At 51.9% G+C, this 20,098-nt stretch overlaps 2 protein-coding genes across 5 annotated transcripts in view; one reads left to right on the top strand and one right to left on the bottom strand.

The window, feature by feature from the left end:
• The window catches only part of TMEM53 (transmembrane protein 53), a 31,838-nt gene extending 18,444 nt beyond the window's left edge, over nt 1–13,394 (top strand). For both annotated transcript variants that reach the window (XM_037149261.2, XM_037149259.2), the window contains exons 2-3: nt 5,843–5,964; nt 10,594–13,394. In XM_037149261.2, coding sequence (XP_037005156.2) covers nt 10,630–11,247 — 618 coding nt within the window. In that variant the 5' untranslated portion in view covers nt 5,843–5,964; nt 10,594–10,629 and the 3' untranslated portion in view covers nt 11,248–13,394. The remainder of the gene's footprint in view (nt 1–5,842; nt 5,965–10,593) is intronic.
• Nucleotides 13,395–13,609: 215 nt separating this feature from the next.
• Nucleotides 13,610–20,098, bottom strand: part of RNF220 (ring finger protein 220) — a 222,399-nt gene continuing 215,910 nt past the window's right edge. For all 3 annotated transcript variants that reach the window (XM_037149258.2, XM_037149257.2, XM_037149256.2), the window contains 5 exons: nt 19,903–19,958; nt 19,690–19,768; nt 15,543–15,651; nt 15,329–15,403; nt 13,610–14,600 (listed from right to left, as the gene is read on the bottom strand). In XM_037149258.2, the coding sequence (XP_037005153.1) occupies nt 14,529–14,600; nt 15,329–15,403; nt 15,543–15,651; nt 19,690–19,768; nt 19,903–19,958 (391 nt within the window). In that variant the 3' untranslated portion in view covers nt 13,610–14,528. The remainder of the gene's footprint in view (nt 14,601–15,328; nt 15,404–15,542; nt 15,652–19,689; nt 19,769–19,902; nt 19,959–20,098) is intronic.

Genomic DNA, 20,098 nt, shown 5'->3' on the forward strand with positions numbered 1-20,098 from the left:
GCATGGACCTCAGAGTCGGTTTGCTCTACCTCTCTGCCTACACTGTCCCACTCATTTCCCTTTGTAAGACCCTCTTCTTCCATCTGTTTGTGAAATTAGAATGAACAGGGGCTGGTAAACTTTTTTGTAAAGGGCCAGTAAGTATTCCGGGGTCTCTGCTGCAACTATTCAACTCTGCTGTTTTAGCATGAAAACAGCCATACACAAGAAGTAATTAAATGTGGCTGTATTCCAATAAGACTTTATTTGTGGATGCTCAAATTTAAATTTCTTATAATTGTCATGTGTTACAAAATACCATTCTTCTTCTTTATTTAAATCATTTAAAAAGATAAAAACCAAGATTTCTGGTCAAGATGGCAGATAGGTAAACACAGCTCCTCTTGCCCAACCACATCAAATTTACAACTAAATTATAGAACATCCGTCATTCAGAACTGTCAGAAACTGAGTTGAATGCAAGTCTGACAACCATGGAATTAAAGAGACCACACCGTCCAGACTGGTAGGAGGTAAGGACACAGAATGGCCTGGTTCCACACCCATGTGTGCTGGGTAAAAACTCGGGAGTGTCCAGGCTGGACTGAGTGCCAGCCTGGGAACCGGAAGGTCACCGGTTCAGTTCCCCGTCAGAACACATGCCTGGGTTGCAGGCCAGGTCTCCAGTTGGGGGACCTGGCCCACACAGCAAAACCAATTGATTTTTCTCTGCATGTTGATGTTTCTTTCTCACTTCTCTTCTCTCTAAAAATAAATAAATAAAATCATGATATAAATATAAATGCATAAATATTATATATATATGAACAACATGGAAGGGATGTCTAGGGAACAGGGAGTCCCAGTCCCACACCAGGCCCTTCAGCCCAGGCTTCCAGTGGCAGAAAGATAAGTCCCCACAACTTCTGGCTGCCAAGAACCAGTGGGGATTGAGTTAGTGGAAGGAACTTCTGGAGTCCCAAGCAGGTCCTCTTTTTTTTCAAAGATTTTATTTATTTATTTTTAGACAGAAGGGAAGGCGGGGAGAAAGGAGGAGTGAAACATCAATGTGTGGTTGCCTCTCACGTACCACCTACTGGGGACATAGCCTGCAACCAGGCATGTGCCTTGACTGGGAATCGAACTGGCGACACTTTGGTTTTCAGGCCCACACTCAACTCACTGAGCTACACTAGCCAGGGCCAAGCAATTTCTCTTAAAGAACCCACACACAGACTTAGACTCACTCCCTCTGAGCTCCATTACCAGGGTAGCAGCTTGAAAGGTACTAGTGGCAAGTAGGGAGGAACTGAGGTGCCTGGTATCAAGGCAGAAGCTGGGGGACAGCTTTCCCCTAGACAGAAAGGTGGCAGAGGCCATTGTCCCCTTTCTGAACCTTTCTTCCACAGAGCAGGGGGGCGCCATATCTGAGACTCAAGCCTAACACTGTTTGCCCCTCCCTAGAGATCACCTGAGGTTCCTTCCCACCCCATTTACAGTTATTAACAGTGGCTTTTCCATATGAATGGCTGGTCTTGGCTTATGCTTCACAACTTCCTAAATTCTCTCTCAAACAAGCAGGCCTCAGTGAGCCCCCAGCTCTCATACCTCTTCTAAGTCGCCCCAGGCACCTCAGTAGAAGTAGTCAGCCTAGATTTACAGCTTGCTTCACCTGGGACTCTCCAAGCCCAGCACAAGTAGCAACCATCTCAGATTGCTTTATGACTCAGGCAAGATGGCCTCAGTTGATTACAGGTTGGTGCTGACCTTAGCCTGCACCACCTGGGAAATCCCAGGGCCAGTGCACCCAGTGGACAGCTACAGACCACATAAGGGCACCACCACCCTGCCCCTACACAGCTGATCCTCCATGGAGGGCAGAGGTTGGTGGTCAGTGGTCACAGCCAGTCCTTGTCACTGACTGGCCTGGGTAAATCCCTCTCATGGACCTGCCAACAGCAACCAAGGCTCAACTACAAGAGGAGGGTGTATTTAGCTCACACGAAGGGCACACTCTGAGTACTCAGTATGGGTAACAGGGGAGGCTGTGTCACTGGACCCTATAGGACACCTACTCCATTAGGCCACACGACCAAGACACGGAGTCACAGCAGCTCTACCTAATAAATAAATAGAAACAAATACAGGGAGGATGCCAAAACGAGGAGACAAAGAAAAATGGCCCAATTGAAGGAACAGATCAAAACTCCAGAAAAAGAGTTAAAGGAAATGGAGATAAACAATCTATCAGATGCAGAGTTCAAAACACTGGTTATAAGGGTGCTTAGGGAAATTAGTGAGGACCTCAGCAGCTTAAAAAAAGATTCAGACAGAAGCAAAGAATACACTCATTGGAATAAAGAACAATTTACAGCAAAACAACAGAGTGGATGAAGCCGAGAATCAAATCAATGATTTGAAACATAAGGAAGCAAAAAACAACCAAACAGAGCAGCAAGAAGAAAAAAAATAAAATAAAAAAATAAAAATAATAATAATAAAAATGAGGATTATGAGAATAATAATAATAATAAAAAAGCAGCCTCCGGGAGAACTTTAAGCTTTCTAACGTTCACATTGTAGGGGTGTCAGAAGGAGAAGAAAAACAGCAAGAAATTGGAAATCTATTTGAAAAAATAATGAAAGACAACTTCCTTAATTTGGTGAAGGGAATAGACAGGCAAGTCCAGGAAGCACAGAGAGTCTCGAATAAGATTGATGCAAAGAGGTCCACTCCAAGACACATCATAATTAAGGTGCCAAAGGTTAATGATAAAGAGAGAATTTTAAAAGCAGCAAGAGAAAAGCAGTTGGTTAACAGGGGAGTTCCAATAAGACTGTCAGCTGATTTCTCAGAAGAAACCTTGTAGACTAGAAGGGATTATTAGGAAGAAATATTCAAAGTCATGAAAAGCAGGGACCTACAGCCAAGTTGCAAAGCTGTCATTTAGAATGGAAGGGCAGATAAAGAGCTTCTCAGACAAGAAAAAAACTAAAGTTTATCATCACGAAACCATTATTATATGAAATGTTAAAGGGACTTATTTAAGAAAAAAAGGTCAAAACTGTGAACAATAAAATGGCAAAAATACATATCTATCAACAATTGAATCTCGACTTCCGCCAAGATGGAGGTGTAGGTGGACCCATCTTGCTTCCGTGCACAACCAAATCTAAGAACAACTATTTTTAACAACGATAAACACAACCAGACCACACAGAAAATCGACAATACGGAGTCCGAAAAAAGGGCGAAATGCTCGGCTAAACGGGTAAGCCAGCAGCGAAGCCGGTTGACCAAAAAGATCCCTGACCTGGTGGCGCGCTAGCAGCTGAAGGCGTGGATGGAGGGCTAGCTATGGGCGCACACAGGGAAGAGGCGCGGCTGGCTGTCTGCGGTAGGTCGCACATTTGCGTGCAGATAAACCAGTGAAGAGGCTAGCATTGAGACTGCGGGGCAGCAGGCTCGGACAGTTCTGCTTGGTTAAACAGGCCGGGGCAAGTGGTGGGACAGAACAAACTGGGCTAGCGGAGAGGACCGCCATTGCTCCCTCTCTGACCCCGCCCCCCCCAAATAGCGTCACAACCAGCGACCTGGGTGGCCCCGCCCTGGTAAACAACTAAGGCTTCGCCCCTCTTACTTACTTACTGGCGTGAACAGACCAAAAATGGCTCCAGAACAACTCGGAGCCCCAGAGCCGATAAATCTAAGTGATGAGGAAATAGCCAAACTTTCAGATGCACAGTTCAAAACACTGGTTATCAGGATCCTCACAGAACTGGTTAATTTTAGTTGCAAATTAGAGAAACATATGAAAGCTAAACTAATTGAAATGAATGGTAATGCAAAGGATACCAATAGTAATGGAAAGGAGTCTGGGACTCAAATCAATGGAGTGGACCAGAAGAAAGAAAATATTGGCCAAACAGAAAAGAATGAAGAAACAAGAATTCAAATAAATGAGGAGAGGCTTAGGAACCTCCAGGACATCTTTAAACACTCCAACATTCGAATTATAGGGGTACCAGAAGGGGAAGAGTTACGAGTGGAAACTTTATTTGAACAAATAATAAAAGAGAACTTCCCCATTCTGGCAGAGGAAATAGACTTCCAGGAAATCCAGGAAGCTCAGAGAGTCCCAAAGAAGGTGGACCCAAGAAGAAACACACCGAGGCACATCATCATTACATTAGCCAAGATTAAAATGAAGGAGAGAATCCTAGAAGCAGCAAGAGATAAGGGGACAGTCACCTACAAAGGAGTTCCCATCAGACTGTCAGCTGATTTCTCAAAAAAGACCTTACAGGCAAGAAGGGGCTGGAAAGAGGTATTCCAAGTCATGAAATCCAAAGACCTACAACCAAGATTGCTCTATCCAGCAAAGTTTTCATTTAGAATGGAAGGACAGATAAAGTGCTTCTCAGATAAGACCAAATTCAAGGAGTTCATCATCACCAAGCCCTTATTATATGAAATGTTAAAGGGATTTACCTAAGAAAAAGAAGTTAAAAAAACATGAACAGTGAAAGGACAGCAAACTCACAGTTATCAACAACCACACCTAAAACAAAAGCAAATCAAGAGGACAGCTGGATCAGGAGTGAATCATAGAAATGAAGATCACGTGGAGGATTAGCAACAGGGGAGTGAGAGAAGGAGAAGGGGGGAGAAGGTACAGAAAATAAGTAGCATAGACCGTAGATAGAAAATGGATAGGGGGGAGGGTAAGAATAGTAGGGGAAATACAGAATCTAAAGAATTTGAGACACGTGTTCATGAAAGGGGGAAATGGTGGGGGAGGGGTATGCAGGGTGGAGGGGAGTGGAGGGGGGAATAGAACAAATGTAATGGCATAATCAATAAAAAAGTTAAAAAAAATTAAATCTCAAAAACAAACTAAGCAAACAAGAGGAACAGAGACAGAATCATGGATATGGAGAGTGTTTTGATGGATGCCAGATGGAGGGGGAATGGGGGAATGGGTGAGAGGTGAGGGGATTAAGAAGTACAAATAGGTCCTGCCTGGCGTAGCTCAGAGGATTGAGTGCGGGCTGTGAACGAAAGGGTCACAGTTTGATTCCCAGTCTGGGCACATGCCTGGGTTGTGGGCCAGGTCCCCAGTAGGGGGTGCGTGAGAGGCAACCACATATTGATGTTTCTTTCCCTCTCTTCCTCCTTCCCTTCCCCTCTCTCTATAAATAAATAAATAAATAAATAAATAAATAAATAAATAAATAAATAAAATCTTTATGAAAAAGTATAAATAGGCAGTTACAGAATAGCCCTGGGGATATAAAGTACAGTACAGGAAAGGGAGTCACCAAAGAATTTATGAACCGTGGACATGAACAATGGTGTGGGGGTTGCCTCAGGGAGTCAGGGGTGCTGGGCAGAGAAGGGTAAAGGGGGAAAAACTGAGACAACTGTAATAGCATAATAATAAAATATAATAAAAAATAAAAATGTAAAAGTCATTTTCATTTTTAGCCCACAGCTCATACAAAAACTGACCATGGCTGGCTTCAGCCCATGGCTTGTAACTTGACGACCCCTGGATTAGAAGGTAAAATTGCAGGGAGAAAGTATTCACTTTTCTCACCTGGCCTATGTCTTTGAGTCACTAAAGAAAGGTGCCCTTGTGTGAGTTTTTCCAATGACCCCGAGAGGCCAAAAAGCCACCTGAAGCAGGGACAGAGGAAGGAGCCCCATGGGAACCTGTGGCGCTGGGGCTGGTCAGTTGCCTGGGCCTGGTACCTGTTGGTTCCCTGCCTGCAGCCAGACTGGTGCTGACTCTGGACTGGCCAGCCACCCCCCACCTTGCACCCCAGCTCCAGTGCTGACAGTCTCATCTGTCTATTTCAGAGAACAGCCCGAGCCAAGATGGGAAGGAGGCTGGGACTCGACAGCCTTTAGTGATTCTCTTGGGCTGGGGTGGCTGCTCCGACAAGAACCTTGCCAAGTACAGCGCCATCTACCACAAAAGGGTGAGTACTGCAAGCTGCGGACACACGGAGCATCGGGGCCCTGCCACCTTTCTAAGAGGGAATGGGGGTAGTTCTGAGCCTGGCTGCCCTGTCTTCAGGCTGCAGCGAAGGCTATTCTGGGAATGGCACCAAGAACAGCCTGTGATGAAGATGCTGGCATCTTGGGGACTTTGGCAAGATTATCCCCCTTTTGCTGTCACCTCCATGGCCTGGACTGTCCTCTCCAGCCCCCTGACCTGCTTCCCCTTCCTTCCTCCCCAAATCCTGCAGTGGGCAGCCCAGCTCAGATGTGCTCCCAGCTGTGGAGTCGGTCCAGACCTCAAGTGTCTGTTGGCAGGAGATGGCCTGTCTGGGCAGAGGAACCTGGGTCGGCTGTGCTGGGCATAGTGCGTCCTCCCAGGACTTTCTCCGTTTCTGACCAGACGAGGTTCTGTCTTAGGGTTGACCGTAGCGCCTTCGGTTTCCCAGAGCAGAAGGGTTTCTTGGAGAATGGATTCAGGCTTGAGGTTTCCTTGCTGCTTGTCCAGCTGCACCAAGAGTTGGATGTGGAGGTTGTGGTGATTAGAGAGAGCCCTTAGGAGGGCCTGGACAGATGGATGTGAAAAATATATATTTAATAAATAAATAAATATATATATTTAATTTTTATTTATTTATTTGAGAGAGAGAGAGAGGAAGAGGGAGTGGGAAGGGGGGAGGAGAGAGAGAGAAACAAACATCAGTTAGTCGTTTCGCTTATTTATGCGTTCATTGGTTGCTTCTCATATGTGCCCTGACCGGGGATTGAATTTGCAACCTTGGCATATTAGGATGATGCTCCGACCAACTGAGCTACCCCCCAGGGTAGGCCTGGTTATATTTTGAAGCCCCTTTTACATCTTTGGCCTCTGGCCCGACCTTGCTCTGCCCCCCTCAGCCCAGACCTCCCAAAGCAGAGAGGCACCAGTGCACACAGCCCCAGCTGCCAACTGGGAGCCCCGGACTGAGGAGGAGTAGGCGTTACCTGGGAGAAAAGCCAGCTGGAGCTCCCCCTCCCGCCCCCTGGCATCCCTCTGCTGGCCCATGTGTGCACTGTGTCTGAGGTGTGTGTGGGCCCTGGAATGGAGAAGGGTTGGGAGAAAGGGTAGGTCTGAGCTTAGGCTCCTCACAACCAACAAGGTGGTCCTTCGGCATTGCCTTTTATAGGCTGCCTTACTGTGCAAGCAGTTCAGCCACTTCTGAATTCCACTCAGTGGGTGGGGCTTTTTCGTCTGGCTTCGCCATTAGACAAAGACCCACGAGGGCAAGTGGAGAAATAGGAATAGGTGAGTGTGGCTAGAACAGAGGAGGAAATAAAGAGCACCTGCTAAGAGATGAGGCCGAGGAGGGTCCTTAGGAGATTTAAGCAGGGGTGGGAAGTTAGATTTGTGTTTCCAAAGGCCCCTCATTTGCAGAGCAGGGGAAGGATTGGAAGGGCCCGGACTGGAGGCCAGCATATGCCGGGGTTCTGGCTGCGGCAGTTCCTGGGCGGTGGGGGGTGTTTTTTGAGACAAGGATCACTGGAGGAGAAGCCATAGGTTCTCAGGTGGATGAGCTTCCCCCAGGGGTGTGTAGAGGGCAAGGAGAAGAGGCCTAAGACAGCTCTGAGGAGGCCAGATTTGGAGTGGAGGATGAGGAGGGTCCTATGAGGACAGGAGGAGTGGCCAAAGAGGGGCAGGAAAACCCAGGAAAGCGTGGCAGGGTCTGCAGAGAGTCTTTGGGAAACTGGCCACTGGACAGGGCAAGAGGGAAGATGTCGTGGAGGCGGAGGCACAGGGAGAAAGGGTCAGCCCCGGGAAGGCAGAGGGCTCCAGGCGGCAGGGCCGGCGGAGGGTCGTCTGGGAGAGGAAGGGGTGCCTTTACCCCGTGGTCGGGAGGGCAGGATGGGTGTGGGGAAAAGTTCTCAACCCCAAACTCCTAATACTTTATTATGTAAAAGAAAATAAAAACACATATTCCACCACCTAGCGATTGCCTCTGTTCACACGCTAGTGCTCATCCTTTCAGCTTTTTTCTGTGTGCGTATCTTTTCTTTACCTAAACGAGATCTACCGAATGTGCTGTCGTATGTCCGCTCTTTTTCAGATCGTGGGCTCCACCCTCGCATGTTGGCACATTTTCATCTCATCCAGTTTCTAGTCCTTACTCAGATGCTCTAATGGTGCCCAAAGTGTCCTTCATAACTGATTTGCCCGAACAGCATCTAATCCAGGATCAGCCGTTGCATCTAGTTCCTGGGCCCTCTTTTAAATCTAGAACAGTCCCCCTTTTTCATGATAACAACTTACCGAAGAGTCCAGGCACCGGAGAGTCTGTCTAGGAGCGTGCGATCCCGAATGCGGCCGGAAGGGCGGTGTGATGGGCACTGAACGGTGTCGCGGGATTTGGCCATTTGGGAGAATGTGATGGCCTCCATGGGAGCAGATTAGCTGTTCACTGGAGCCAGTGGGAGGGGAAGGGTGAGGTGGAGAGGAGGGGGGATGGAGTTAGAGGGGAACCTGGTGTAAAGCAGGAGCTTTTTTTTTAATGTGATTGGTCTGTGTAGGAATCTAGAGAAGAGACTGAAAATAAAGAAGAGATTGGTGAGGAGCCACACAGCAGGGCTTTGTCCTGGGACGAGCATATGTGGACATGGAGTGATGGTTGCTTCTGGGGAGAGAGAAGAGACTAGGATTGGACATGCAGCGAGACCCAGGTCCTTGGCACAAGGACTTCTAAGAGCACTGGACTAGGGAGGTGGCAGCAGAGATGGCAGGCACCTCAGAAACCAGCAAGTGAGGCCCAAATCTCTGGGTGCAGGGAAGCTCAGTGTGTGGGGGCCTTCACAGGGAGTATTGGGGGTTCACAGGGTGAGCTCTGTGTACACCCAGGTGGCACATGGAGTTAGAGGGACACTATGCGTGCCCTCAAAGATGGTGCATTCACAGGATTGCTGAACTTAGGTCTGTACCAGCAGGTAGCTTTGCATGTGAATGTCCCTTGGGAGAAGCAGGTGTGTGCACACACACAGACATGCACTCAAGGCAGTGCAACATGAAAGTGTGTCCTCACCAGTGGTATGTGTGCTCGTGGGTGTGTGCTGGCAGCTCTGTTTTTTGTGTACTCACAGGTGCTGCAGTGGGTGCACCCTAGTGAGTGGCAGATGCCTTGGGTGTCTGCATCTGTGGGATGTGAGGCGGACGGGTTCTGTTGTAGTCTGGGAGTCGTGTGTGTGGTTGTGTGGCAGGAGTGTGTTTGCATTGGTGGGCAATGCTGTGTGTGGGTTGGGGCTGGGTGGGAAGGCATTTCACATCCTCCTGAGGAGTGAGAGCAGAGCACTCTGTGAAATTTCCAGAGCCAAGGGGCCAGGAGACATCAGTGACCCCCTCTGCAGTCTTGGGAGGGGTGCTTAGGTGTGCCGGGGCCTCGGGAAGAGCAGCGGAGCAGCTGTCGGATTGGAGTGTTGCAGCGAGGGGTTGCCTCAGCTGACCAACCTGGTTCGGCTATGGGCCATTCAAGTAGTGGCCTTTGTTATTCCTCCTGCCATCACTAATTACTGCCACTATTAGTTAAGAGTTTAGTTTGTGCCAGGTGCTGAGTAGTGGACCCTTAGGTGCATTTTTTTTCATTTTATTTTCACCGTAACATGATGAGATGGATGGAGACACAGACTCAGAAAGACGAAGTAAATTGCTCTTTGTCCACTGACACATTTTCATCTTTGTCCATACCGTTAATAAGTGGTGTTGGGAATGGAACCCAGCCCTGGGAACCCAGCACTGTCTGACCCTAGAGCCTGCCTAATTCTGAGTGCCCTAACAAAGGGCTCTTTGTCTCCAGAACAGGCTAATTAGACATGGCTTTGGCCTCCTTTTCTAACTGGCCTAGAAGAGGATCCGTCTGGAGACTTTGAGGCGTACTTGACTTATGTATTGAGTGGTACAGAAACCTAGAGAGAATTTGGCTCAGATTTTAGAATTTGAGGAATGACAGTGTTTACTACTTATGGAATTTCAGGGTAGGTGGGAGGAGTGATCCCTGGCAAGTGGGTGCCAGGTGCCTGATGCCAGAAAGTATGGACTGCTCTTAGGGCCCCTGTGAGAAGGTAGCAGTGGCCAGAGACACATGATGCGGATCTGGCTCATGAGTGGCCTCTGGTGGTCAAGGCTGGGGTCTGCAGGGTCTTATGGGGGTAACTCCTTGTGCCTGGGAGGCAGAGACAGTGCAGAGGGGAGTCACTGCAGCAGGGTGTAGCCAAGCAGCAAGGCCTTAAAAGTGCCAGAGTTGAGCAGATGAGGATGTAAGGTTACAGGTGTGAGGGATACCGGAAGTGGACCAGAGTGAGGAGACTTCCTTCTGGTCAGCCCAGACGTCTCCAAAGCGTGCTCTGGGTCCCAGGCCTCACATACCATCCTGGGTTGAGGGGGCTTGGCCAGTGACTATTCTACAGCCTTCCACTCTGGAAGGCACTGTGTCTGTGAGTGGTAAGCTGGTGCCCAGGCTGCAGCAGGCCTGGAGTACTGCTAAGGCTTCTGGGCCTGAGGAGGTTGGAGTTGCTGGACCCCTTTGACCTTAGCTTGTCCCTACCCGCCCCATCCCTGAGGATCAGTCAGGTCTCTCTCCTCTCCTCAGGGCTGCATCGTGATCCGATACACAGCTCCGTGGCACATGGTCTTCTTCTCCGAGTCCCTGGGCATCCCTTCACTTCGTGTTTTGGCCCAGAAGCTACTTGAGCTCCTCTTTGATTATGAGATTGAGAAGGAGCCCCTGCTCTTCCATGTCTTCAGCAACGCCGGTGCCATGCTGTACCGATACGTGTTGGAGCTCCTGCACACCCATCGGCGCTTCTGCCATCTGCGTGTGGTGGGCACCATCTTTGACAGCGGTCCTGGTGATAGCAACCTGGTGGGGGCTCTGCGGGCCCTGGCAGCCGTCCTGGAGCACCGGCCTGCCGCACTGCGCCTGCTGCTGCTGGTGGCCTTCACCCTGGTAGCAGTCCTGTTCCATGTCCTGCTCGCTCCACTCACCGCCCTCTTCCACACCCACTTCTATGACCGGCTACTTAATGCGGCCTCTGGCTGGCCCGAGCTCTACCTCTACTCCAGGGCCGATGAGGTGGTGTTGGCCAGGGATGTGGAGCGCATGGCGGAGGCCCGCCTGGCGCACCAGGTTGTGGTGCACTCGGTGGACTTCGTGTCATCTGCCCATGTCAGCCACCTCCGTGACTACCCCACTCGTTACACGAGCCTCTGCGTCAACTTCATGCGCAGCTGTGTCCATTGCTGAGATCCTTGTCCCACCCACCTCACCTCTGTTCCAGAAATAAATGCCTGACACCTCCCTACAAACTGTATGCATGGGTGGGGTCCTCTTCTGGTTCCACTCCCTTCAGCCCTTTGGGACTTTGCAGTTTCCCAAGCAGAGAATTCCCTTGGGCCCTGTCCTGGGGGACTGTGGTGGTTGCTTATCCCAGGATCCTAGCAGGTGGGAGTCCCTGGGCATGTCTCTGTGGGAGCCTGGCGGTGGTTGCGTTTGGACCAGTGTAGCCATCAGGCTGCCGATTCCTGTGGCATTTAGGCCAATGGGGTTAACCAAGTGCAGGTGGGGGGCTGATAGCCCCTGGGTTCATCTCTGATTCCTTGAATGGGAAGTGAGCTTTGTGAGGAGGTGCCAGAGGGTAGGATCAGGCTGGGGCAGGCGCTGTGATCTCTGCTCCAAGTCCCTAGAAGGGCAAAGCCCCACGGCATGAAGTACCATCCCCATGGATGCCTCTTGGCATTTCATGCAGACTTCTCTGACCTCACTGCCAGGGTGTCTGAGGTAGAAGGCAGATGGGGAGCTGAGGGTGCAGAGGTGGTGGGCCTGCCCAGGTCCACACTTTGCCAGGAAACCACTGGATCTAGGAAGGTTGCAAAGTGAGTGTGCAATGGGCAGATGGAGTGGGAGCAGAAGGAAGACAGCAGTGCTGTACGGGAGCTGGGACAGGTGAAGTCAGGAGCCCAGAAGACCAGCACCAGGGCCAGGGGCTGTTTGGCTGAAACAGCAAACTCCCTCATCTCCGAGATGGAGTCTCATTTGGATCCTCTCTGGGCAGGAGTGGTGGCTCTAGCCTTAGAATTCTGTATCCCCTACATTCCACAAGTCTGCTCCACAGTGCTGGCACAAAATAGGCATTCAGGCTGTGTTGATCGAAGAAGCTTGCTGTGGTGATCAAGGGACTTGGGGGTGGTGCCGAGCTTTGAGAGTTTGACAGGCAGTGGAGGAGATGGCTGGAAAAGCTCTGGGAGGGAGCTTAGCCCTCATGTTCTCAGGGCTGGTGGACCCTCTGAGAGCTCTATTTGCACGGAGTCAGTCCACGTGGGCCCTCTGGGGACTTGGCCGCTGAGTCCTAGGCTGTGTGGCTGCATTTCTAGCCATGGCCAACAGGTGGCAGTGCTGCCTGCGTCATGAATGGGAGATCAAGAATCTCACAACACCGTCTGCTTCAGGCCCTCACCCTCAGTACGTGGGCCCAGCCATGAAAGACCTGCAAAGTCCAAGGCAGGGAGAAGGGAGACTGGAGACCTGAACTGAGCCCGCCTCATGGGAACTGGTTATTGTCTACTTGTCTTCCAAACCCTTAGCGCCATTGTGGCTGTTCCACCTGGACAGGCCACATACATTCCCATAGAATCTCTGGCCTCAGGATCCTTGTGCTCAGGTTGTTTGGAGCCATCAAACTGGGCATGGAGCTGTGATGGGCCTCCACTGGGGTTTCAATCGGGGTGATTTGTCTTTGGGTGCAGGAGGCGGGAGCTGCCGACTGGACCTGATTCTATCACATGCACTGTGGGCATCCCGGAGATTGGTGTGTGTGAGACAGGGGATTTGGGAAGCTAGAGGTGGACCCGGCACGTGAGGATTTGTAAATAAAAGGAGCCTGGAGTTACGGAGATACTCTGGGGTCTCGAATTTTAGAGTATTTTCTAAAAACAAGCTTTCTGTGGTGGGTGAGTACGCACCTGTGGCTTTGAGCACTGCCTGACAAAGCCCTCAGCTCAGACACTCGTCACTCTGTAGTCGGCAGCCATGGGGATGACGACCTGACAAGGCACCACCTCAGAGCCAGCTTGCCCAGCCGCAGTTGCCTGACTTGAGGGTCTGCGTTGGGTTATAGAGGATTCTACTATCTCCACTTGGGGTTCCAGGCAGTAGCAACACTCAGCTACTGGTCACTGGGTTGGAGAACAGAAAAAAGCCACAGGGGTGCTGAGATGGAGGTTCCACCTTTGGTCCCTGGCTTGTTTCAGGGGACTGGAAAGGGTTGGAGGCTTGGGGCTTGTGTTTTCACCTGCCCTAGACTGGGGGCTAGAGCTTGCATCCCCTCTGCACCCCCAAGCTCTGACCTCTTCTGTGATTAATGAGCTGACGATTCCACATCAATAAAGAATTAACCTGGAGCCCCCACCCATCAATAGTCAGGAGTCTAGGTCCCCAGCCCCACCCCCCACCCCCAGGTAGTGCTCCAGGGTCCCTGAACAGACCCACCCGTCTCCACACCCATAGCCAAGTCCTTTCCCCTACCCTGCTGCCAGGAATTAACCCCTTAACTGCCTCCGTCCACACCCCCGAGCACCCACACCCCTCTACACACAAACACACAGGCAGCAGCTGTTTATATTGGTTTAATCCATGTCAAATGTAGTTTACAAAGGGAAAGGACAAGTACCTTTGTATAGAATATACAGACACAGCATCACACCGTGGGGCCCGGGGGAGGGGCAGGGAGGTGGCAGTTCTCCCTGGGAACAGCAGCTCCAATCCCAGGGATGGTTCTTAGCACGAGGCTGGGCAGGCAGGAGCACCTTCAGCCACCCCGTCTCAGCCCCTGCTGTAGCTTGGTTCCCATTTCTGTGCCTCCCCCGCAGTTCCCAACTCCTTACGAAGAGCCCCAGGAGCTAACACTAAGGAGAGGGTCATGTCCCTTGGGGCATGTGCCCCATGTCTGGGAGAAGAAATATACACCACTGAACACTGAGCACATGGGAGAGGGAAGGGACACCATGGAGGAGGGAGAGGCAGGCACCCCAAGAGGAGGATGGGCCGAGCCCCCAGCCAGCCCTGAAGGAGGCACTGCTTCCAGGTGTTCTTAAAAAAAAAAAAAAAAGAAAGAAAATCATACAACCAAAGGGGAGGGGAGGTATAGGTAAGGAGTTACCCCATTTATACACAACATTGTAAACATACACGGTCTATATTACATGTGCTTCAGTCTGGTGTTTGCATGTCTGTCTGTCAGTCTGTCTGTCTGTGGGCAGGATATCAGGAGCTTTGCCCTGCTACACCTACCTGCCCCACTCTGGGAACAGAACCTGGAATGGGTATGATCCCCAGTTTTGGTGGGAGCCAGCAGGCAGGGCCTGGGCCTCAGCCTCCACTCTGGCTCCAGAGGCCTGTGTGTGTGTGTGTGCACACAAGTGCGCAGGTATGTACACGGGGAACCTGTGTGCAAATATGTACAAGGGACAGGGTCACATCACAGAGGCAGGCGGGGCTGCTTGACACAAGGCCTGCCTGGGGTGGCTAGCTCACAAGTAGATTCTCCGCAGGTCTCCGGGCGCTGTGATAGTGTTGCACTGAGGGCAGAGCTTCTTGGCACCCTGCAGGGAAACAGGCAGGGCTCTGGTCAGGCACACAGAGCCGCATGTTCGCTCATGTGAGCACCCAGGCCTGGACCAGTCGTATGCTGGGACCTCGGTCCTGTCGGCCTAGACTGGGAATGCACGGCGGCCTCTGTGAGCAGGCAGGCAGGCCCGCTCCTGTGCTGGGGGGATGCCAGGATCAAACCGCCTGGCCAGCCCCGCAGCAGGAGCCCCAGTAATGAGAACAAGGCTGGGTCCAGCTGTGGCTGCTGCGGCCCTAACAAGATTACATGCGGCCTTTGATCAGGACACAGAGCCCACGTCCGGGCCTTTTATTGCTGTCTCCGGGCGACATTTTAATGGCTGCTCCCGCACGCAAAGAACGGGGGCAGGAGCAGAGGGAGCATAGTAATGGGAGGGGGAGGGGCTGAGGCCCCGGTCCTGCTTGCCCACACCCAGCCTCCCCCGACCCAGGATCTCACCAATGTGTGTGACACAGTGGGCCTTGGGGAGGGCGGGGTGGTGTGGGCAGGGGGAAGAGACAGGCAGTGAACCCACAGGGGGAGGGCAAGATGTGGTGAGCCTGGGGAGGGGGTCTCCTGGCTTCTGGCTGTGTTCTGTGCTCCTGCTCCCTCTTGCCTCTTGCCCCTCCTCATCCCGCTCCCAAAGCAGGCTCACACATAAGCAAGGACACCTGGGCGGTACCCAAAACAGCCACCCACGCTCCCATCTCCATGCTGCCTCACCAGGGTCCGCAGCCAGCACTCCTCGCAGTGCACATGCCAACACTGGATGGACGTTAGGGGCATCGAGTATGCGTCCTAGGGAGGAGGTGGGCAGAGAAAGGGTCACACTGAAGCCCGCCCTCTCAAGAAGTCAGATCACAGTGCAGAGACCCTCTCCAACCCCCAGAGGGCACTCAAGCCTGACCAAGGGCACCCATAGGTTCCCTCCTCTCACCATGCAGATGAGGCATTTGTAACGGTCCCCGCGGGATAGCTGCCGCTCAAGTTCCCTGACCCGAGCCTTCAGGGCCTCAAACGTGGTCACAGCTGAATCTTCGGTTATTCTGTAAAGAGGACAGCATAGTTGGGCAGGCACCTCCCTTGGATTCTAAACCAAGGGAGGTGCCTTGGATCTAAACCTTGGATTCATATACAAATATCTCTCAAATACTCCTGCCCATATCCTGTATCAGCACACTCCACATTCCAGAAATGAACATTTCACCCTCCTTCCTGGTGAATTTCTAAACAGGATACCTGGGGGTCATTCTCAAACCATTCTTGCCTGAAACCATCCTTGTTACACTTGACATCCAAAATTGGTCATGTAGTTCCTACTAACTCTGGAATCTCTTCACTTCTTACCACCTCGGCCATCACCCCTTGTCTCCGGTCCCTTCATGCCATTCTATTCTCCAGCACTAGACTTTGACACATTTGACCATTTCTACTTCTAAGAGTTCAATGTCTCCCTCAAAATAAAGCTCTACCAAACTCCCCCAAAACTTACAAGGGCCTCCTTGGTCCATCCCCAGCCAGCCACATCACTCAGCACCCTGCCACATACTTAAGCTCTATCCACACTGGAATACTTTCTCCACACACACCATTTTCTATTCCCTTGGCCTAGACACCTTCTGCTCTCTCTGCATCATCCCTACCTCCTAACTTTCCATTGCCACCTCATGGTTCAGGCCTAGCCTACCTCTTCCCAGAAGCCTTTTCCAGCTCTCCAGCCAGCAGCACCACTGGTGCCTCTTCTGTGCTCGTCCAGCCCCCTGTGCTGGATTCTACCACAGCAGTGTAACTACAAATGTCTTGGTTTCTGGTGGACTCAGTTCCCTGCAAGCTGCTCACTCCACCAATTCGACTCTTGCTGCTAGCTACACAGTAGGCATGTGAGTATGAGCAAACATCTGCTGAATAAAGAACCAGTCCAAACCCCAGGGAGAGCGAGAGATGGGCGGAACAGATGAGCCCCACACAATCTAGGCCACCGGGGTACAGGCCTGGCCTGCCTCAACTGCTCCCTGCTGTATCCTCCAAGGCACATCAGATGCCCTAGCAGTCCTTACTTGCTGTCCAAGCACCGCACAAGAAGGTCCCTACAACCTCATGAAGACTCTGGACTGCAATACTGAACTGGGAACAGCTAGGACTGTCTCCAGGAGTGATCCCTCCCACATCTCCTAGAATAAGTGAACGAAACCTAGAGGAGCTCAGAGGAAGAAGAATGCTTCCTGGAGGAACAGAACAGAAAGTATTAGACAGGGGCCTTAGGGAATAGTAATGATAATACAAATAAAAGAGCTGAAATTTATTAAGCACTTACTAAATGCCAGGGATTGTACTGAGGGATTGAAAATTATTTTATTTACACCTCACAAAAACCCCATGAGGAGACTACAATATTCTCATTTTATACAGAAAGAAACTAAAGCAGAACAGAAACATTAAGTGGCTTGCCCATGATTCAGAGTCGGGGAGATGGGATTTAAACCCCCGCAGATGGATTCTGCGATCAATCAGTAGCTGTATGACTGACCAGCATTCTACACAGACGAGACACAAGAGGAGATGGCTCTCCAGGCTGGGGAAGGTAGGCACAAAGGCCAAAAGGCCCAAGACCCCCATCTGGCTGGAAGGCTCACCTGTGGGTGAGCAGAAGGTGCTAACGGGGGAAAGGAGATTAGCCGGGAAGACCTCAGATGCCACAGTCGGAAGACAGTGAAGTCTACCTTAGAGGCAGTGAGCAGTCATGAGGACACTGGCAGAGGGCTGTGACAGGGTCAGAGCTGAACTTTGGCAGGGTATATTCATTCATGCAGTCAGGAGGCCAAGAGTGGTCTGAGGTGGACTCAGGAGAGCGGTCTGCCACGGGGAGGGACGGCCTTCCAAGGGTGGCCTGTTTTGCCAGCGTGCGGTGGACAGCTGACTCAGAAAGCTTGAAAGCTTACAGGTGGTCTGTCTTTGCTGGGTGGGTAAGTGGTAGTGAGGGTTGCAGGGAGGACAGTGGGTAATATTCCACAGACAGTAACACTCGGATCTCTGAGTTTTCTTTCTCAGGATACCAGCAACGCCGTGACTTCCCTGATGGCTGTGTCCCTTTATCAGGGATGCTCTAGGTTCACCACTCCAGGGGTCCATGACTCTCTCTGCCCTGCCTCCCCAGGGAAGCTCGGAGAGGCTCTGGATGACTCCCTGGGAGCATCCATTCCACTTTCCAGCTCTGGAAGCCCTCACCACCCCTTCTCTCCTTAGGAGCACCTGCCCTCCTCCAGCATTTCGCCCAATGCTGTATGTACCATCCCCATCTGGACAGCTATTAATTCTTGACAAGGAGACAAGATGGGTAGCCCCTCCAAGGACCAGACTGGGCATGTCTGGTCCTACGCGGTTATTTCAGAGATGGGGAAACTAAGGCATGGAGCTGGGGGCAGCTAACCCCAGAGTAGAAAACTAACTCTCAAACCCCAAACCTGAGAATGAGCTAAAATTGGAAAGACAAAAAGGATGGGGCCAGGAGAGAATGAAGCCATTCCCCACTCCATCCCCCGAAGCTTCAGGGCTGCATCCAACTCCAGAGTCCACCCTATCTTGGATTTGCTCGGCATATACCAGGCCTCTCCTCTTTACCTCCAGCCCCTGACTTGCACTGGTTGTGAGCTATTCCTGAGCCCCTCCAGGGCACAGGGTGGAGAACTTCCTAGAAGCCATGGCATCCTGCCTGCCTCCTTTGCTGGGTGGTGAAACACATGTTGGGTTTGAAACGGTACCTTGTACGAGGAAAGGTCATGGGAACTAAAGGGCCCCGATCTCTGTAGACCCAGATCCAATGACGCTGCCAGCCCCAACTTGTCCCAGAGCCGTGCCTGCTGGTGCCAGTGCTCGCACAGGTGGGGCAGCAATCCTGACTTCCCTCAGCCTTGGGTGGGCAGTGCCTCCATGGATGGCCACTGGCTCTGGCCCCCACCTCCCCTTTGGGCGCCATCCCTGATTAATGATCTTGTCTTTCTGATTTATGAGCAGCCCCTTCAGACGAGGGCGGGCGCCCCTTATGGCCCCGCCCGCCCCGCTCAGCTGGAGTAGGAGAGAATTATTAAATAAACATCCATACGTCATTCCTTCCCCCTCCCCAAGCCGGTTGCGCCGAACCCGCGCGGCCCGCTCCAGCGCTGACACAGAGCAGCTGCGGTGATTCATGGGCAGCCGGGCCCTGCGCTGCGGCCCATACATCATGCCAGCAGCACTCGCGGCCCTGGCCGAGATAAACTGATCAACCACAACGGGCTGGAATGAATTTATGACAACACAAAATGGAGGGAAACAAATGGGAGGTGACCCTGGGCCACCGACCCAGCCCTGCACTGGCCTGCAATCCACTCTCCTGGCAGGAGGCAAGATGGAACACTGGTCCTGGGATGAAGAGGCTGCCTTTAACCCTAGGCAACCTAGCCTCCAGTGGAGGGCGGGATGGGTGTGAGGAGTTAAGCGATGGCCAAAGGCAGCAGCTCCATGCACCCTGAACTGGACAATGCCAACTCCCGGGGCTAGAACTGACCCGTGCTTGGGCGTGTGAAAAGGCAATTAGGTGCTCGGCTGACTTCAAGTCCTTGTGGCTCGTGGGGATTCGGGCCAGGGACTGCCCAGCCTGGGTGAAGCGTTAAGGGATCCCCTTTTCCCCTACCAGAGAACCCAGGTCAAAAATTCCAACCAGAAGTGATGAGACCCAATGTTCTTGCCTAAAACCCACTGCGAGCACCACCCGGGACAAGAAAAATGAAACCAATTTAGCTCCCGATTAAGAAACAGAAACTGGAGATGAATCAAGTGTGCCGGCTGGGCTGGGTGGCCATACATCACATTCCCTGGGTGGAGGCCACGGAGCAGGCGCTCAGGCAGGCAGGCAAACTGCTCTTCCCTCCATCAAGGCTCCAGGGCCGTGTCCCAGTGATCAATTCACAGAGTCATGCTCAGGACCAGCTGGGCTTCACTGTCAGCTGTGTGCCCAGGGCTGTAGGACTAAGGGAGGGCCGGGAGCCCTTGGCAGCCCCTTTTCCCACTTAACTGCTGTCCCAGGGCCCCCGCTCCTGGCCACTCACTTCTCAATGTCGCTGTTCTTGCAGGTCTTCTGCATGGCCTCCTGTTTGCTGCTCTCGCCGTTGCTGGTAGATGGCATCTCTGTTGGGATAGAGAGGCAACTCATACTTTGGCCAGACTGGGCATCACCAGTGAGGGGTTGGGCCTGAGTCAGTCACCACCACCCAAAGGGTATCTCCTTTCTCCCGCTACTCCTAACCTGGGTCAGGACTTACCATCACTGGCCCATTTAGAGAACTCAGGTGTGATGCGTGTGCTGGGAGGGCCGCCACTGGAGGAAGGGAAGGAGAAAAAAGGAAGTGAGCCCTGAAGACAGGCGAGGACAGCCCTGAGGGTGGGTATCAGACTGACCCCTGCCCAGGGGCTTCCTGTCCCTCTCCTCTAGCCCACTCCCAAGCTTGTGCCACACTT

This window comes from Artibeus jamaicensis, unplaced genomic scaffold (genome assembly GCF_021234435.1).
Source record: "Artibeus jamaicensis isolate MK-2021 breed Jamaican fruit bat unplaced genomic scaffold, CSHL_Jam_final scaffold_847, whole genome shotgun sequence".
Classification (NCBI taxonomy): domain Eukaryota; kingdom Metazoa; phylum Chordata; class Mammalia; order Chiroptera; family Phyllostomidae; genus Artibeus; species Artibeus jamaicensis.